We start from the raw sequence: 20449 nt of genomic DNA on the forward strand, positions 1-20449 counted from the left end.
TGCCATTATTAGAAAAAAGGCGAACACAATTAATCCAGTATTTCAAAGTATGTCCGATATAGATAAGTTGTCTTATATTTTAGCAAATAACATGTTGTCAAGACTTAGTGCCAAAACCTGCAACGATATTCTTAATTATAGGATGTTTTATTTGTGTAAGTAATGCTGTTGGTTTTTTTAAACATAAATTATTGTGGTATTTTATGTATATATAGCTAGAAATAAATGCTTATCAGTTCATCTACGGTCTTCCCGGGGTGATAATCGATTTTTACACCCATTTCTTAAGTTTGCACGATTATGCGCTTTAATGTTTTTCAGTATTTTATTTTGTTTGATTTAACTTAGTTTTAAAACAAGATTAGCATTGGTTTCTTGTTTCTTACTTGTAAATAGATATATGGTATCCGATATGTGTGCAATACTATGTGTTGTGTATATGCATCGATTTTAGATCTATTTAGATTTTTGTGTGTGTTTTAGTCTCTTATAACTCATGCACTGAGTGGCAATACATGTTTTAAGGTGTATTTATTATGTGATGTATATATGTTGTATTGATGAGACGTTAATAAACTATCAAAATAAATCACCTTATCAGTAATTTATATTTTCAATAAATGCATTATTGAGAAAGTTGTTAAAGGTTGATTTTGAGTGTCACTTTAAGTTTATAGCAGTCAACATTCTATTCAATACAATACAGTACGTTTCGGCTTTAAATTTACAAAGTTTATAGCAGTGAAAAATCATATATGAAAAGTGGTGAACATAACTTAACAAAGGGATGTTATGTATAAAAAAACATGCATGAGATGTTGTTACATACATGTATATTATTCCAATATAACGGTACAAAAAGACATATGAGGGTATAATTTCATGTTCAATAATGAAGAAACTAGTTCCTTATTCGATTTTTTTCGTGCATTACTTTATTCACACAGTTGTTTAATTGTTATGAAAATACGAACACATAGCAAAGAAGAGATTGTATGCATATCTACAATTATTTATTTTGAATAAGGAATAAGGAACTAGTTCCCTATTCTTTATTCGAGAAAGGAATGAGGAATAAGGAACTAACTTATCGTCCATTGTTTTGTACTTGTATGAAAGTCGAGATACGAGTTACTTGAGTGGGCGGAAATGAGGCATTAAACGGCTAACTAATACATTCCAGAAAGTAGAGCCTTCAATACAATTTCGTCGACATGCTCTAATTTATTCTGCTTTTATAAGACTGGTTAATAGTTTTACCTGTGCATATAACCTCTAATTCTCAAGTTTTAAAAATATTACCTTCAAAAATGCCTTTTAAAATCAGATGCAGAATCTGACTTTATATAGTGCGTACATAAAACTACGCTGACACTATCACATTGAAATGCTTTGTAACCTAATCAGGGTTTTATCTTTGAATTCATGTATTAACCTCGTCCACCTAGGCACTTAGTTGATTGCTTTGTCTTTATATTTTGCATTATTGCCTTTGATATCACAACAATAGACACGATCAATAATTACATTGTACATAATGCATTATCAGAAGGAATGAGATATAGAGACCCATAGAACGTCGTACCTAGACCTACTCGTATAAATCGGTTTAGGTAATCATTTGAGAAAAGAGCATGTAAATAACAAGGTGATTTGTTTTAAGTTTGGAATATTGAATATATTATTAACTTTTATTTAGAAATGTATTAAATTTATTTTATCAAACATATGAGAGAGATCAATTGAAGGTCAGTAACTTTGTATTCTGTAAAACGTTTCGTGCAAGGCAATACTATGATGTCATACAAAGTTGTATTTCGAAATGGTAATCAACGCAAACTTGACGTATACAAACAGGCAGCAACATGTCTTTTGCAGACTGGAAAAGGCTTTCAATGCTGCGATTTATTAATTCTATTTTCCATTTTTGTTTCCATTTTATTAACATTTTCGCTAATAATTAATGTATATTTTTAACGTTATACAGAAAAAGAAGAGACCTTAGTCCGGGCACATCCTGAATTAGGCATTCTTTTTCTGTACAACGTTATATTTAATTATGCCCCCCTTCGAAGAAGAGGGGTATATTACTTTGCACAGGCATGTCGGTATGTCGGTCGGTCGGTCGGTCGGTCCGTCGGTAGACCAAAGCTTGTCTGAGTGATAACTCAACAATTCCTGGACGTATGGTCATCAAACTTCTCATGATGGTTGGGCCTGACCAGTAGATGACCCCTATTGATTTTGGGGGTCACCGGGTCAAAGGTCAAGGTCACAGTGACCTAATTTAATGGTAAAATAATTTTAAAGCTTGTCCGAGTGATAACTCAACAATGCCTGCACCCATGACCCTCAAACTTGACATGGAGGTTGGGCCTGACCAGTTGATGACCCCTATTGTTTTGGGGGGTCATCAGGCCAAAGGTCAAGGTCACAGTGACCTTGAATGGTAAAAGGTCGTCCGAGTGATAACTTGACAATGCCTGCACCCATGGCCCTCAAACTTGACTTTGAGGTTGGGCCTGACCAGTAGCTGACCCCTATTGTTTTTGGGGCTCATCGGGTCAAAGGTCAAGTTCACAGTGACCTTGAATGGTAAAAGGTTGTCCGAGTGATAATTCAACAATGACGGCACCCATGGCCCTCATAATTGAATTGGAGGTTGGGCCTGACCAGTAGATGACCCCTATTGTTTTGGGGGGTCATCGGGCCAAAGGTCAAGGTCACAGTGACCTTGAATGGTAAAAGGTCGTCCGAGTGATAATTCGACAATGCCTGCACCCATGGCCCTCATAATTGAATTGGAGGTTGGGCCTGACCAGTAGAAGACCCCTATTGTTTTTGGGGGTCATCGGGCCAAAGGTCAAGGTCACAGTCACCTTGAATGGTTAATGGTTTTCCGTGTGATAACTTGACAATGCCTGCACCCATGGCCCTCAAACTTGACTTGGAATTGGACCTGACCAGTACATGACCCCTTTTGTTTTTGGGGGTCATCTGGCCAAAGGTCAAGGTCACAGTCACCTTGAATGGTAAAAGGTTGTCCGAGTGATAACTCAACAATGCCTGAACCCATGGCCTTCAAACTTGACTTGGAGTTGCATCTGGCTTGTAGATGACCCCTTATGATTTAAGGGGTCATTGGGTCAAAGGTCAAGGTCACAGTGACCTTGAAAAAACTTGTCTGTGTGATAACTTGACAATGCCTGCACCCATGGCCCTCGAACTTGACATTTAGGTTGCTGGTGACCAGCTGATGACTCTGGATTTTGAGTTCATAGAGTCAAAGGTCATGGTCATAACACACTCTATCCCCACACTTTAACGGTCATAATCTTAAAACTGCCTTAACGGCATCAAATCAGCAGTCCTTTCGGTCCATGCATATTTCATTCAATTGTCCATATAATCCTGACAACATGGCGCTCAGGGGGGGGGGGGGGGGGCATAATGTTTGACAAACATCTCTTGTTATTTATGTATTGTCCGCGGTCAAGGTAATAAGTCACAGGCCAGTTGAACTAGTACGGATAAAGGGAAAACGTAACATAAGCTTGAAAGGAAATATTGCATTATTAATGCCATGAAAATGATTTTACGAAATATCGTTAAATGAAACAAGAATCAAAATCAAGTGCATAATAACATTCACGAAATACATATTTTGATGAACCAATCCGCCCGTCTAGAAATATGTTATATTGTGGAAAATAAGGCCTGACAAAATTTGTGACAAGAAAAGAAACAAGATGCATACGGTGAGAAAATATGAAGAAAGAACATGGTAGAAAACACAGTGTTTTACCATCAAAATAAAGCACTTTTAAACGAAAACAGTAATATCGGTTTATTCCTTGACGTTGTAAACTGGCAGATAATAAATCGTACGGTTATGGAAATGGTGGCAGTGGTTTTGCAAAAACTTAGGCTTTCGCCTTACGCTAAATTTCCATCATTCATGGATAACAAAAACAACGATTGGCTGTTCAGTGTCACTTGAGAACAAGCTAAAAAGTGATTGGATGAGGCAATACTTTATGAGGAAGCTACTGACATGGTTAAAAACCACAATAATATAACTATTTTTTTGTGTTAAAATACCAAAACTACATAATTAACAATATCTTTGTTCTTGGTTATATATTCTTAAATAAGAAAAGAAAGATATTCACAAATAAGAAAGATATTCAATAACATAATGGAAAATAGGGGATATAATTCATTTTCTGGTTAAAAATTGCAAATATCTTTCTTAAAATTGCTGCAATCACTATAAAGCCTTATAATATAATATGTGTTTCCGGTACGGATATAAAAATCCGACCCGAGGGAATGCCGAATAAAAAATGTTTTTTTTATGTTTTTGTCCGTCAAATGACTTTTGCACTGTTGAAGGTCATTAAACTAGTTTAATGCTAAGAACTGCATCAATGAACATGAATGAAAAAGACCGCTGTCTTAAACCGTCGGCAAAATGGTTGCAATGCTACTTTTGAATACCAGCAGTAAAACATGGATGGAAGTACCACTGCGGCTTTAAACCGTCGGTGTCGTATTTTTTATGAATAGAAGTGTAGTGGTGTAGCAGTTGGTAATGGCATTCAATGTGCTTGACGATGTTATGGGTAGATCTGCTACAAAGAACCGTCAGATCAAGCTCAAGGCGAATATGAAATAGTTGGACGAACCGTACAAGTTAGAAAGAATGGTGCAGTAGAATATTTTTTTTAACTTTAGAGGTCATTGGTAGAGCGGACGTATGAAAGTATTTTTGTAAGCTGATGATTGCAGATGGCGAAGTTATTGGATATTAGGAATGGAGATGTTGTTGCCGATTGTAAGCGTAGCTTCGCCAATGCGGAAAGAAAGGCAAAACGAGACTAAGAAAATATTGAATAAATACAAAGAAATGAATGATTTATAATGGTGGTGACCGGTAGGCCGAAACAATGCATCAAATGTGGCCGTTGAAAAGTGACGCTTGTATAAATAGCACAACAAGCCTGAACTGGGCATAGTGAAGTGTTTGCCTGTGGTGTAGATGGGACAACATGTGTTTGACCGATTGAAAAGTTTATAGTGTATCATGGTACTTCGACAGTGTCTTGTTTGCTTGAAAATTTGCATTTTTAGGCTGCATGTGACCCCTTGCAGAAACCACATATAGCATTTCCTTTTCTTGAATGAGTTCATTGTGTAGGTAAATCCAATAGATTGATAACATATTCTTCAAACACTACACTTACTTTTTAAAGCTGAAATTTTCGTCCAACACTGTGGACATCATCAGAGCAACTGGCCTGACTATCGCTCACTCGCAGCTCTGACACTCGGGACTTCCCGCCGAATTTCCGTAATCCGGCGAAAAGTGGGTTGTAAATCCCAGAAAGGAAGGCCCCCTCGTCCCGGTTCATAACTGCCCCCTCAGTTTTGATGCAGATAGACTGGAGAGTGCGAAAAACGAAGGAGGCTATCTGCGTCAAAACATTGTGTTTCTCCAAATATCTTTAAATATTGACCTCTTTATTTGTTTGATGATTGGAGTAGTAATTGGCTCAGTGTACTGAACGCCATTACCTGTCATATTTGCCGTATGATTGGGAATCGCCTGTTGAAAATTATTTGTGTCGGAACCGTTAAATTCCTCAGATTTTCGATCTGCAAATAATGCGGTAGAGGTCGACTCGATGGCATGTGATATGGAGAGTATGCAACAACTTGATTTATTTCATTGAAGACGAAGAGAGTGATCATTGAGGAGAAGCGCAACGGCGGGGTAGGGCTGTAAAAGAGGGAATTGAAGAGGGTGAGTTATTGGAACAGGAGTGTGCTGGTCGCCAGTTCGAGTTTGAATCTGTTGGCTTGTAGGAGTGTCAGAATGTCAAACATTGTGGTGTAAACATGGATTGAGTTTGTGTGTTGCGGGGCACTTAGAAAGGCTTAAGGGGGCCTTTGAAGAGAATAGGCTCAATGTTTAATATATAATTTACATGCATGTATTTAAAATATAATATATATATATAAATAAAATGATATCTCAATATTCTTCAGAAATGGGCGTTGACATAAGCACATACCGTGCCCGAATAGGCACGTTCTCTGGCTCTACTGGAGTTGGAGTCACACATGAAGAATGTCTGGTGAACTTCACATTTGGATTGAAAACAGTGGGAGCTGTTATGTTTATCGGCATGCTGCTGATAATGGGAGGTGTAGAACAGAACCCAGGACCTCCAAAGAAAGGTTGTTAGTTTGTGTACCTTCGATATCGACAATAACATAAAACAAATATATTTATCAACGCTATGTAAGTTTCCCTTCAGCAGATCTAATCTTTGACAGAATTGCTGCTCAGAATATTCATAATTCACTAAACGGAAATAAGATATCAGGAAAGTTCGCTTTGAAATTTTGATCATTTTTCCTATATATTTGTCGGGAAACAGTACCTTGCTCCTTGTGGTGATATTTTGTTATAATTATATGATTTGTACATTTTGGTTCTGTTTTAGTTTTTTTGTTGGAAACCAAAGTAACAATGTTAAAACGCCGTAAATGCAAACTCTTCTTTCTTCATATGCTCTAGTTTGATCAACCGAATCGTATAGGTTTTATTCTGGTCATGTTTGAAGAAATATGATTTGATACTTATTTAATATAGCATCAGGTCATAACCATGGCTTCCCGCTGGGCTATTCGAACATTATATATGTGCGCAGTATAATTTAATATATTGCTGAGTAGATGATTTCGACAAAGTAAATTTTAATGTGTTTAACAGAAATTTTCATTACATCAACACCTGGTTTGCGTTATGTTTTTTCTTTCCTTTTTTGTGAAAACAGAACCAAGCACGGAAAAAAAACAGAACACAGCTGGCGAAGACAGAATCGGATCCATTATCATCGGAAGCCGTCACAATTTACGAACGAAGGGATGTAAACGATATCGGTAATTATAATATTGTTGGTAAAGAAAAGAAAATGTACTTAATATGCAAAAAAACCCCTAGTAAATGTAGATTATTTTCGAATGGTGATAGGCCATGCATTCAAGTTCGTGAAATCGAGTTATCGAGATGAACATTTGAATTGTAAATATCAGCACAATTTAAAGACTTTCATCACGACCAGTGAATCTGTTTTAGCAAAAAATGACACAGAACACAGATGGCGAAATGGCTTCGCCACTCGTGAAAATATGTTCTTCTATGACATTCGTGAAATAAAATACGATCTGATTTTTTTCTGTTTATAATTTGCATTGAAATAATTCAAAACGACATTTTATTGTCATTCATTAGAAAAGATCGCCAACATATATGCAAACGTAACATCATTTCGTCGTAACGACAATAATGGAATTGTGTTTCAACACTATACGCGCTGACTTAGTCAGTGACATTTGATTATAAAGACGCGAGAAAAATGGCAAACTTTTGAATTGAAACGATCACTGTTTAAAACGTCAACTATGTGTAGGTTGTTGAATTTATACGAACATGTTTGGACAAGTTATTGAACAGCAGACCGAGAGCAGATATTTCCATAAATTGAATGCCCCCCCCCCCCCCCACACACACACGTCCCCTGAAAAAGCGGGCTTAAGCAAAGCCTCCCCATTTTAACGTACAATAAGAATATTGATTCAAGCGATATCAATACGAATTCATGTTTTAATACCTTGTACAAATCCTGTTTTCTGATTGCCTGACACATATTAAGAGAGTACTTTCTATCTCTGAATAATCCACTCCACAAAATGTATGTTCAATATTCTTTGTACGATTTTATTTTGCGCGAAGACAAAACCACCGCATTCACCCGGTACTGCGGGGCCACATGAAAGGTAAAAATACGTCCCATTTATTCCCCCGGCATACCTGGTATAGCCCCCGGACCTGGGGCCGTGGCTAAAATTGGCTGGTGCATAATTACAAGTTGAAGTTGGCGTTACTTAACAAATAAATGTTTATCTGATTTTGACGACTAATGGGAATAAATCCATAATCTGATTTTGTTCAACGCTCGCAAGAGTCGTTTATCTTTATTCTCTAAACACGCATATGGTATCTGAAGTATAATAAATGTTGAAATAACATTTGTAATGTATAACCGTTAACGGTATTTGCGTAATCAAAATATATCATATAATGCAACATTCAATTGTAACCAGGTCCGGGGGGGGTATACCGGGGATAGCCGGGCCGTTTTTTACCTTTATGGTGGCCCCGCAGTGCTGGGTGAATGCGGTGGTTTTGTCTTCGCGCAAAATATAGCGGGAAATGGGCCTTACCTAGGCTCCATGGGGTGCGGGTGCATTTGGCGGGGATTTTACCTTCAGTTCGTCCCCGCAGAGCGGTGATTTTACCCGGGGTTGGCTGGACCGAAAGTCAAAGTCCCCGCTATTCCTCGGACCTGGGGGGTGGGGGCGTGGTGACTGGTGCATTAATGATGGGACAATTGGAAAGATAATAAAGTATTAACGTTCAATTTTATGTTTATTATTCCCAAAATATGTACAAATGTTCTCTTATATCTACATTTCGCTTAAAAGGGAAGCACTTGCTTATAAACACTATTGTCCTCTGTTTGATTAACGACGCCCAACAATGCTTATTTTTGGCGCATTTCTTATTTTCTCCAGTTCGTTTGCTACCCTTTTCTCGACCCCTAGGCACCGGGTAGACCGGGTTGTTCCGAGTAACTTCCCCTCTTCCTCCTCCCCGCTGTGCCAGCGGACCGGTAATCTCAGAAGGGTTGTACCTCCTTAGAACCTTGTCAAATACGTTCTGTTTCTTCTTAGTCGCGTATTTCCATGCCTCCTCTTCGACCAAATGTAGGTAGGATGTTGTTTTCTGAATTGATTTATAAATAGGATCCGATTGAAGATATTTTATCCAGGACAGTGGCGGTATAGGTTCGCACCATTGTTTTCCGAAATTGGCTTTTCATGACGCTGAAAGTCCGCATTATTATTTCATGCTAGTTCGAATATCGCTTTAATCAATATTTTCATTGAACGTTTTTATTCATTTATTTCATATATTTATTTTATTTGTATTTATTTATTTTATTTAATATTTAAAACAATGGGGGGGGGGGCTTCACTACATACTGCACTATTTCGAATGTAGTATCTATACCTATTCTTGTTATTGAATGCGCGTGAACAAAATGTGTATTGGATAACAAAACAAGAGGGTCTTGATGGCCCTAAATCGCTCACCTGAGTAAAAAAGTTTAACCCTTGTTGTTATCAGTATAGCTTGTTTCTCAAAGAATATTGAGCTGTCACAGTATGTGACGAATGCCCCCGAATGTGACATTGACATATGAACAAGTACATGAAAAGTTGATCTTGCCTTTACGTGTCAAATACATATGGCAAGTTATTATAAATTGACCCTGAACACCCATACTTGTCAGCCTACACTCTTATGTCCTCATATTTAGCATTCCATTGTGAATAAACACTAAGGGTATCTTCCACTTTAGAGGTAGGGACATGGGTCTTGCACGTGACCTGTCATCTTGGTATGTTAAACACGTGTGGCAAGTCATTTTAAAATCTGTCCATACAAGAGAAAGTTACCGCCCGGACACGACAACCTATACTTCATGTACTTTTATGCAGCATTTCATTGTGAATAAACACTAAGTGTGACCTTGACCTTAGAGGTAAGGACACGGGTCTTGCACACGACACGTCGAAAGAAAGTAACAGCATGGACACGAGTTATTGAGTCAGACACACGGAGGGACGGACGGAAGGACGGACGAACTGACAGACGTACGGACGGACAATGTGATTTTAATATGCCCACCTTCAGGTGCACAAAAACATACTGGTCAAACATGTTGCCTGGATAATCACTGACAGGACTTGGTGATTGACTGCACACTGACAGGATTTTGTTCAGTTTCCTTCACACTGACAGGACTTGATGATTGACTGCACACTGACAGAATTTGATTCCTGCACACTGAGAGGACTTTGTTCAGATGCCTGCGCACCACACTGACAGGACTTGATAATTGACTGCACACTGACAACACTTTTTCAATTGCCTGCACAGTGACAGGACTTTGTTCAATTGCCTGCACACTGACAAAACTATGTTAAATTGCTTGCACACTGAAAGAACTTTTAGTATAGATACACAAACAACAAACAGTGCACCATCCAATAAAATCAATAAACTCTAAAATCAACGTCAGATCACATTGAACACCTTCAATTAATTTTATCATACTTGCCCATTTAGGACAACATCACATTTCTTCTAATGTTAATAAAAAAACACACTTTATATACCACATTATCAGTGAATAACACTGTCCACACAGAAAATAAGATTGTACTATCTGCATGAACAATAATCTACATGAAGTACAATGAAAAAGTATGATTATTAAATTTATTATTAAGAAAAATAAAATTTCATCTAAAGAATAAAATGTATAATAATTATTTGATCTATGAACCCTAGAAAACAACAATAATTACCTCAGAAGTGACTGTGTTGAAGACTCAATAAAATTTGAAATCTTGTTAGGCCTAAAAAAAACATGTCCGTTTCGGGTAACCCGACCCTACCTATAAAAATGCGCCGACCCTAACTATTTTTTTTCCGTTTCTGAGCACAAAAAAATAGCGAATAGAGAGTAACGAAGGGCGGATAAATGCAGATTTTAATCATAATTATTGTTTATATGATAAAACAAAGTCAGGCAATGACAGTAATGTAGGAAAGACTGTCATGTGCAAGAAAACACTCTGAACTTATGAAAAAAAATCCCTACCTACCCCACCTTGAAATTTTGGAAAAGTTACCCTAAACAAACAATTTTTTTTTGGCCTTATCAAAAATAGAAGTAGTGGAATCTCCAATAAAAAGGGAGACCATATAGCAAGAATTGCTGCCCTTGCTTCAAGAGTAAACGTTACCAGATTTTAACAAAATGTAATTATGAACTTGTAACCCACCGGGGTGAGGCCATTTTTTCTCCAGTGGCATAATTTGAATAAACATGGTAGATAACCTATCGACAATGTTATACACCAACTAATTAAGCACTAGACTTCATAGTATTTGCCAAAAAAGTTTTGTAATTTTTCCTTTATAAGGTTGTAATGGCAACCAGAGTTCTGCATGGAATTCACATCTTTGAACAAAATTTTGAAAAAGCACCAACCAAGGATCAAAATTTTGAAAAAGCACCAACCAAGGATCATTCCTATGAAGTTTCATTAAAATTGTTCAAGGGATTTAGGAGAAGATAATGATTATAACCAATTGTTGATTTTTCCTTAAGGTTGCCATGAAAACCAGAGTTCTGCATTGAATTCATTTCTTTGAACAAATTTAAAAAAAACAAACACCAATCAAGGATCATTCTTATGAAGTTTCATAACAATTGTCCAAGCGGTTTAGAAGAAGAAGATGATTATAACCAATCGTTGACATTTTCCTTTAGGTTGCCATGGCAACCAGAGTTCTGCATGGAATTCATTTCTTTGAACAAACTTGAAAAAAAAACCACCAACCAAGAATCACTCCTATGAAGTTTCGTTAAAATTGTCCAAGCGTTTTAGGAGAAGAAGATGATTATAACTAATTGTTGACATTTTCCTTTAGGTTGCCATGGCAACCAGAGTTCTGCATGGAATTCATTTCTTTGAACAAATTTGCAAAAAGTGCCAAAAAAGTACCAATCAAGGATCATTCTTATGAAGTTTTATCAAAATTGTCCAAGCGGTTTAGGAGAAGATGATTATAACCAACTGTTAACATTTTCATTTAGGTTGCCATGTCAACCAGAGTTCTGCATGTTATTCATTTTTTGTACAGTTTTGAAAAAGCACCAACCGAGAATCATTCCTAAGAAGTTTCATTAAAATTGTCCAAGCGCTTTAGGAGAAGAAGATGATTAAAACTAATTGTTGACGCCGAACGATGGACGACAGACGCCGGACTTAGACCGATCACAATAGCTCACCTTGAGCTAAAAACTAACGCAATACGTCAGTTCCGATGCATTATAGGAAATGACGGCTGTTGGACCACGAAATTCACGAATCATATGTTTAAAGAAATGCAAAATATGTGATATGATCACGATTTTTACAAATCGATTTTCGACAAATGTGAACGTTGAAGCAGGGAGATCGCATTCCAAAGCACATCTTTCACAAACAAAATCGTCCTGTGTGTCTTCTGCACTTCATACATTTAAAAGTTAATGTGATAGTGAAATATTTTGTCCGTTATTGACCACGGTTCGTATGTTTATCATCTGGGGGATGGGGGGTCCGCTACGTATTTTGTGTATATGCCTGTTTATTGGTTATACTCCCAATCACCTGACTTTGACAAACTGGTATATTTATTAATTTCTTGCTTTCATAGAACCACAGGAGGCTAATTGCCATTTATTTATTTTTAAAAAGATACAAAATTAAGATAATTTACTGTCCAAATAATATCAATAAGGGTTTCAGGCTATGGTTGAGACAAATTTTAAAATCAATGATGACCGTGGTACTTTTTAACCTACCAGAGAAGTTAAAAAAAACGACCGGCTCCATCAGCATGTGGGGGGGGGCTTAATGATGATAATGATGATGATGATGATGATGATGATGGTGTTGATCAAAAAGTCGATCAAAAAAGGCTTAATTAACTTTGTTAGAATGAGCTTATAAACCGAAACAACGAACACAATTGTGACAAAATGCCCTATCGATAACAAGAATACAATATGTAATAAATATGATAACATCTTTTAATATATCAAACATTTGATCGATTTTATGGTCTAGCAGACGACAATTTTTGCATTTATCAATAATGACGTTCGATGGAAATACAAGCGGCGTTCCGTAAACAATTTCTTTTTGTGAAATATACACTTTTCCTAAGGTGCGATCTTAACCGTACACATTCACATGGTTAAGAAGTGGAAATTATACTTGGCATATTAGGTACTTCTGTTGAACATGAGTTTGTTAAACGAACATAGTTTATCCTTTCAAGTAATAAACACCTTTGACTTAGTTCAAATTTGATTGGAGGCTATCAGCACGGGACATCTTGCATGCGTTTAAAATTTATGTCCGATTACAACAAAAGTGGTTTACCATAGTTATACAGAACGGACAAGAACATGTGGATGAACGGACTGACAAATGGGCGGGAAAAAACTACATTATTTTCAGTATGCTTCCATTTTCAGAAAACAGTTCTGACTCCTACGGCGAGCTCCACTTGCAATCAATCTTTAAACCAATCTTCCACTTTTTTGGTCTTACCGGTCGTGTTAATAAACAAATATCTGTGAGCGAGGCGCGTATACTCGTCGAAGATAATTCTTCATCAGGAATACAACCCACAGAAGCACCAATGATGCTTTTAAGGGGCTTACTTTCCATGAATTATGAGACAAGGGATGCTTACACATTTCCTCTGCAAGATTCTCAGCCTCAGGTCCAACATGGCCAACGCACCAACAGAGTCCGTACAAGGAAAAGAGTAGAAGTATCAAGTCCGAGCGATCTATTCATGGCAACGTTCTATTGCTGCGATCCAATGCTACAAAGTATTCTTTTTGAAAAGTTATTTTTATGCAAGTGTGCTGTTCCATTTTTTTACAAAGATTTATTTTCTATGAATTATACTGTGGCACTTTGGCCTTTAAGATCTCTTTTCGCCGTACAAATCACAGAAGGGTGTTATACTAGTTGTAATATGATTGATGTTAAAACACATGTTATCAGTTTTGCCCGTCTCGGAAGACCTAATTTATCAAAGTCTACTGTTTTAAACAGCCTCATATCTTCCGAAAACACGTTTTACAATGGTACTTGTAATGGTGGACGTAGTAAACGAAATATCAGTGGTTTTTGTGAAATGTTTTCCTCCCCTGCATGTGAATCAGGCGGTGATTTATTCAAAGACCCAACTCATTTTCTTAATCTTCGGGGAGACCTTATTTCTGATTTCTGTTCGGAAGTATACTCGTTTGTTAATGCGATATCAGACTGTGTAGTTATTGTCATAGACATTCAACAACTAGAACGTAATTATGATGATTACATAAATGTGATTTCAAAGTTTTCTTCAGTCATCCTTCTTTTTTCTGAAGACACTTCTAATGATGTTACTACTGAACGTTTGTTAGAAAGGATAGACAAGAAATTCGATAGTATTGGAAATACAATTTTATTTTTTGAATCAGACAATATTAATGTAGGTGTGTTTGAAAATACAACGCAATTGTCTGAAAGCCTATCATCAGTTTTAAAAGAAAATGACCTGAAATCGCTGCATGAAAGATTATTCAGCAGTATCTTAAATCCTATCAAAGGCAGAATTACAACTGATGAATGTAAAGACGATTGTGTTGGCGGAAATAAACTGGCCGCTAGTGTTATAGAAGCAATGAGACTGGAACTTGAACACTGGGCAGAGAAAAATAACCATGATAAAAAACATTTATTTCAACACTGTAGATTGGTTTGTACTCCCGCGTCTTTTGTTCAAACAAAACAAATATCTTCAAGTTTAAGAATGATAAAGGTGTTAAGACGGGATGAAAACTCCACACATTTTGACGAAATAGATAAACACCAAGCGGACATTCAAAAATGTAAACAAGAGCAAACCAGAAATATTTCGGAAAGCCTAAAGACGTTTTTACGAGCTCTTCAAAAATCTAAAGAATCGCATTTTCATCTTGAATACTTTCTTTTTTGGTTCAAATTATGTTTAGAGAAAGAAACCAGACTAGTTCTAAACGAATTTAAATCGAAAAAGAAGAAGACAAGATATGGGTTGAAAGAAGCGAAAAAAACAACACCAAGTAAACAAACACTTGGTGAATATGAACACGAGCTACATGTTCTCAATGAAAAAATAGAAACGACACGGTTTACTGTTCAACATTTCTTCAGGGAAATAAGCCACATTTGCAACTCCATCATAGAACTTGGTCTAGATCAATGTATTGCAGGTGTGCCAATAAACGATGTAATGAAAGTATATGCAAAACTTATATCAAGAGGTGAAACCTTTGAACTTATCGATGGTGATAACTCGTACATGGCATCCTTCTGGAACCTGGCTGTTTTTGAATATATTGAAAAATATACTAGAGTCGGAAAATGTATGTGTGTCAGTATACTAGGCTTACAGAGCTCTGGAAAATCAACGATGTTAAATTGCATGTTTGGTTTAAACTTTGAAACAGGTACGGGTCGATGCACACGCGGCATCAATGGAAGACTTCTTGAGACAAAAATATCTACTTATGGACATGGACATGTTTTCGTTATCGATTTAGAAGGACTACGAGCTCCTGAAAGATCTATTACAGAACAAAATAACTTTGACAATGAACTGGCAACTTTCGCTACTGGAATAGGCGATGTAAGTTTAATGAATATATATGGAGAAAATCCAGTGGAACTACATAGCGTTTTAGGCGTAGTTGTTTATGCCTTGATTCGTTTGAAACATGCTGAGAACGCATTACCCGAAGGACAATCATGTATGTTTGTTCATCACTGTGTAGCTGACGAAACTGCACATCAAAACAATCTGGATGGTACTGACGCTCTAATAAAAGTCTTAGATCAAGTAACTAAAGAAGCAGCTAAATCAGAACACAAAGAACACAGGAACTTTAATGATGTGATTAAATTTGACGCGATATCACAGGTTTTTTATACGCCAGAATTATGGCAAGGCAAAGAACACGTGAAACGTGTCAACCCTGCGTACTGTAAAATGATATCAACCATTCGGACACACATCATTCAGTTACTTGTCAAACAAGGTACAGGTCTTGATGTGACAGATATCGGGATTCGAACTGAAAATTTATGGGATGGAATTCTCTCTGAAAATTTTGTATTCTCTTTCCGCAACGGCGTAGAAATTTACCAGAATGTTAACAATGCAATAAATGATATACTTTGGAAATTCGAAAAGGATTGGAACCTTCAAATTTTACCCGGGTTTCGACGCCAATACCGAGACTGTGTGACAACGGACGAGTTGTCTTTTATGCATAAACGCATTCAGGAAAAGGCAATGGAAAAATATGAGTCAAGAACCATAGCAGTTCAACAGAGCATAGAAGACTTTTTTGATAAGTGTGAAGATAGGAAAACTGCAGTACAATGGAAATCAGCTGAATTGCGTCTAGTAAAACTAAAATTTGAAGACATTAGGCACGCAGCAAAAAATCAGTTAAACTCATACTACACAATTCAAATTATTTTCATTGAAACATCCAAGATAACAGAACAACGAAAAAATGAGCTTGAAATTAAATCTCGAGAGACGGTCGAGAAGTTAAGCTTAGAATGCAGTGAAAAAGACATTGAAAATTCATTTAATACGATTTGGGAAAAATTTGAAGCGGACATCCGTCAAAAGTTGACCTTAATGGAAAATCCGAACCTTGCTGCCACGTTTGTTACAAAATTAAACCAAATGTGCTCCGAAGACAAAATCCATATCGAAATACACTTAAGAGACTTTACACCTTTGGAATACTTACAACCTGATTTATTAGACAAAACTGATGTTGTTCCAAAAGGAAGGATGTTTTCGATTCGTAGAATACGCATTCCTAATTTTCTTAAATCAGAGGCGAAAACGGATACACAACCACTGGTAGAGTACGTAGATTCATTAGTAAAATCATTCGATAAAAAAACTGAAGTTTCAGAAATAATGGTCGAAGATTTCATTCGAAATGTTAAAACTAAATCTGAGCTTTTTGAGGCAACAGACAAAACGTGGACAAAGGCGCTTTCAATGAATTTTGTTCTTAAAAGTTGTCAATTTGCACTGTTCCATTTTAGCGACCACAATGAACAGTTCCACAAAAACTATGGAATCGATTCTTATATAAGCCAGTATAGAAAAAGAATGTTCATATCTTTTAAGGTTTCCATTGCATGTAAACAAAATGAAACACAACAAATATTTAAATCGCTTTGTTCTACCTTTTTATTCTGTCTGAATAACGCTATCAAATGCATCATTGAAAAGAAAGTTGTAAACGTGTTAGAGAGAGAGTTTCATTACTCTAAACCAGAGCTATTACGTGAAATATGCATATCTTTAGCAAATCAGGCGTATGAAATAAATGCTTTTGAAGATTTTATATCATATCTAAGGACACCAGATCGCTTTGGCAAAAAGTGGTTCATAATGAGATGCGAACAAATGCTGTTTGGTGAAGTCAATAACATTCAGTCGTTTAAAGAAATATGCAAACGTACGATTGATGACGTATTTGGATATGTTCAAACATCAGTTCACGATTTGAGGGATAATTCCGAGGCGAGTATAAGACTTCATGAAGCCGTAACTTTTTTCTCAAATAGATTTGACATGCTTGACATTGACGGAACGGAAATAGAAAGGGTGTGCCGTTCGGAAATGGATGAGCGTGTGAATGTCACCGACTTGGCAAAATTTATGGATTCTGTTCTTAGTTTAGAGAAAGGTAACTTAAAAAGCAAGTTTTGTTCAGCAACTGTCCACACCATAGAAACGTTTATAAACCCGCAATATGATGCACTTTTTAAACATCTATGGGGATGTTTTGAAAAATGCCCATTTTGCAAGGAGCCTTGTGCGTTTAAGTACCATTCTGTTGAAGCTGCTAAACATCGATGTAAACAGCATCGGTTTCTTGGCTGTATAGGGGTGAAAAATGAACAACAAACACTATTACGGGACTCTTGTGATTCGCTCATTATGATGCCTCGGGAATGGTTTGACTGTCAGGTAGTAAACAATAAATGTACAAAACACAAAGGCCATGGTAAAAAATCAACATTCCACTACTTTCAAGATTATAAGTCATTTTTTCCTGATTGGGATATCAAACCATCGTCTGATATGCGTGGAAGTTCAACCTATTGGAAATGGTTCATGTATAAGTTTAGAGAAGAACTTTATGATTATTATGGTTGCACTCCAAGCATCATTCAAAATGACTGGTCAAATATTTCAAAGCAAGACGCAATACAAAGCCTGTTTTCTTGTTATAATAGGTGGCAGTTCTGAGCACTTTCAAGCCAGTTTTTAATATTTATCATACCGAAAACGTTTCGCGAGTATTAACTAGATAATTATCGCGAAAATTAAGTTGATAACACAAAACAATTTTCGAACGTTAACAGGTTATCTTACGGCAGCCATATGCCACCATCAGTAGTTTCGTTATCATAGTCTCTTTTTATACGAACACTACCGTTCGTTTCTATAGTGCCTTACTATATGCATGTATATACGTACATTAATTCATGTTGTATATATATTTGTTGTAATAGTATTTCCGGTTTTTTTTATCACGAAAGGTCTCCTGTAACTCATACTTTGAGTGGCAGTACATCTTGCTGTTGTTTTTTATGGAATGTTTACCATTTTTGAATAGAAATAACTTGTTTTTCTTTCCTCGGATATTTAAATAAGTTTGTATTTATTAAACACAGTGTGCGTTGTATATCTAGTGTTGGTTAACTTTAGATACAGAGTCGGCTTTATGCAAATTACGGTTTCGTGATGTTTACATATTTTAAAATTGAATATCTGAAAAATGTTGATATAGACTTATCTGATTATTGATTAACACAGAGTTGACTATTGCAGCCTTGAAATCACAGTGATATTGAACTTAGTTTTCTTTATAAGTCAAGTTGACATGTTTTTAAGATTGTATAATTTTTAGATAATATTTCAAACATGTGTTGATGTTCATGTATTTTTTATTTCTACAGTTTTAGTTTTTAATCAGTGGTATACTTCATGACATGTTATGCTGTTTGATGAATATGTTATGTATACAATATATGTTTTTAAGTATGATATAATTGTGACATTTATAGCATTGCAACAACATTCATTAGGCAGATTCCATTTTATATTTACATGTGCTGATGTTCTTGTATTGTATTTTATTTCTACATTTGTAGTATATAATCAGTGGTATACTTGACATGTTATGCATTTTGATGAATATGGTGTGTACAATGTATGTTTTAAGTATGATATAATTGTGACATTTATAGCATCCATAGCATTGCGACAGCATTTGTGAGTATCGTTGTTATGTTAGATAGATTTCATTTTATATTTACACTTTGCTACATATAAAAACAACACAAGTACAAAGTATAAAATCTTAATATGCAAACTAACTACGAGTAGACCTTTCTGTGCCATGAAACTAGTCCTTTATCAGAACCGAGCTAATTATTTTCTCTGAACTGTAACAGCTATATCGTTTTCTAAGAACTGTACTTAAAATAGAGGGACGAAAAAACTGTGCATTCTACTGTGAACAGAAACGATACAAAGGAGCAAAACTGTCCAGCATACCTACAGTGTCCCGCTTGTATATTAGCATGCTTTACAACTTGAAATGTAATAGAAAACTATGTAAGATTCAAATTAACAAATACGGCAACATAACGGAAACATATCTGACACAAAATTTCTCAAAAAGCATGAATAAAAAATAACCGATTTTTCAGATCTTTGTTAAAGATTACAATGTTGTTAACGTTACCGTTGTTAACTTGGAAATGTTTACTGCTCTGGGAGGTTCATTGATACATTTGTGATCTGCAGTATTTCTAACAAGATTATAGACAACTGTTTCAGCTGTAATTGTTTTATTTAAATATATGAGCACATCATCAGAAAGTACACGCTTAAAATATAACAACGATGTTGTTAATCAGGTTGTTAACAAAGTTCTGAACAATCGGTAGATTGTTGATAAACTGTCATTAATTTGTTTTGATTAAATCACTCGATATATATCCTAGAAAATGAATGTTGAATTAATTCAACGGTATTCATTTGTTAAAATATACTGTTGATTTACTTGATGTGTTATAATATTTTGTTTGATCCAATAGTTTTGTTTTTTTCTTCAGATTTGATTTTTATTTAAATTTGAAACCTTTTTTGGTTTTTGGTTTAATTTTGTATTTATAAAATCTAATCAGTATTGTATATGATATTATGTAACCGTGTTGTAAAATAAATGTAATCACGTGTGGATTTCTTTCGTCTGAGCCCACGATGAAATTATTTCCCAACTAAATTAGGTAATCCCCCAGCGGCCTTACTGTTTTACCGACCGTTTCAAAGTGTTAACCTCAAATAGTTATTTAGAAGACGTCTTAATGCATATACTTTATGCACTTGTTGTATTTAGACGGTGTATGCGACTAATACCTATGAAAGAAAAGTAAAACATTATCGAGGACACTTTGTATTACTTGACTTGAGTGCACAAGTAATTAAAATTGGCGACTCAAATTAGTTTCAATTGTAATAACATCAGAGGTTACCAAGCCTATTAACCGTTTCGCCACAAACTGCATTGTCATTGATATTCGTACATTTCATTAT

At 35.9% G+C, this 20449-nt stretch overlaps 1 protein-coding gene across 3 annotated transcripts; it reads left to right on the plus strand.

The window, feature by feature from the left end:
* The first annotated feature begins 1574 nt into the window (after positions 1–1574).
* On the plus strand, positions 1575–20091 carry LOC128245645 (interferon-induced very large GTPase 1-like). Of its 3 annotated transcripts, none has more exons than XM_052963872.1 (4): positions 1575–1648; positions 6052–6243; positions 6846–6951; positions 13239–20091. In XM_052963872.1, exon 4 carries the CDS (start codon positions 13406–13408, stop codon positions 18089–18091), a length of 4686 nt encoding a protein of 1561 aa, XP_052819832.1. In that variant the 5' UTR covers positions 1575–1648; positions 6052–6243; positions 6846–6951; positions 13239–13405; the 3' UTR covers positions 18092–20091. The 3 variants fall into 3 exon arrangements, with proteins under 3 accessions (XP_052819832.1, XP_052819825.1, XP_052819820.1); XM_052963865.1 differs by having other exon boundaries at positions 1641–1748; XM_052963860.1 differs by lacking the exons at positions 1575–1648; positions 6052–6243; positions 6846–6951 and adding an exon at positions 8776–8842 and having other exon boundaries at positions 13222–20091.
* The last annotated feature ends 358 nt before the right edge of the window (positions 20092–20449 follow it).

The sequence above is a fragment of the Mya arenaria genome, chromosome 2, assembly GCF_026914265.1.
Source record: "Mya arenaria isolate MELC-2E11 chromosome 2, ASM2691426v1".
Lineage (NCBI taxonomy): Eukaryota > Metazoa > Mollusca > Bivalvia > Myida > Myidae > Mya > Mya arenaria.

Bases quoted from the DNA above. Each gene is read 5' to 3' on its own strand.
- LOC128245645 (XM_052963860.1), top strand. From the start codon at position 13,223: ATGCTTCCATTTTCAGAAAACAGTTCTGACTCCTACGGCGAGCTCCAC.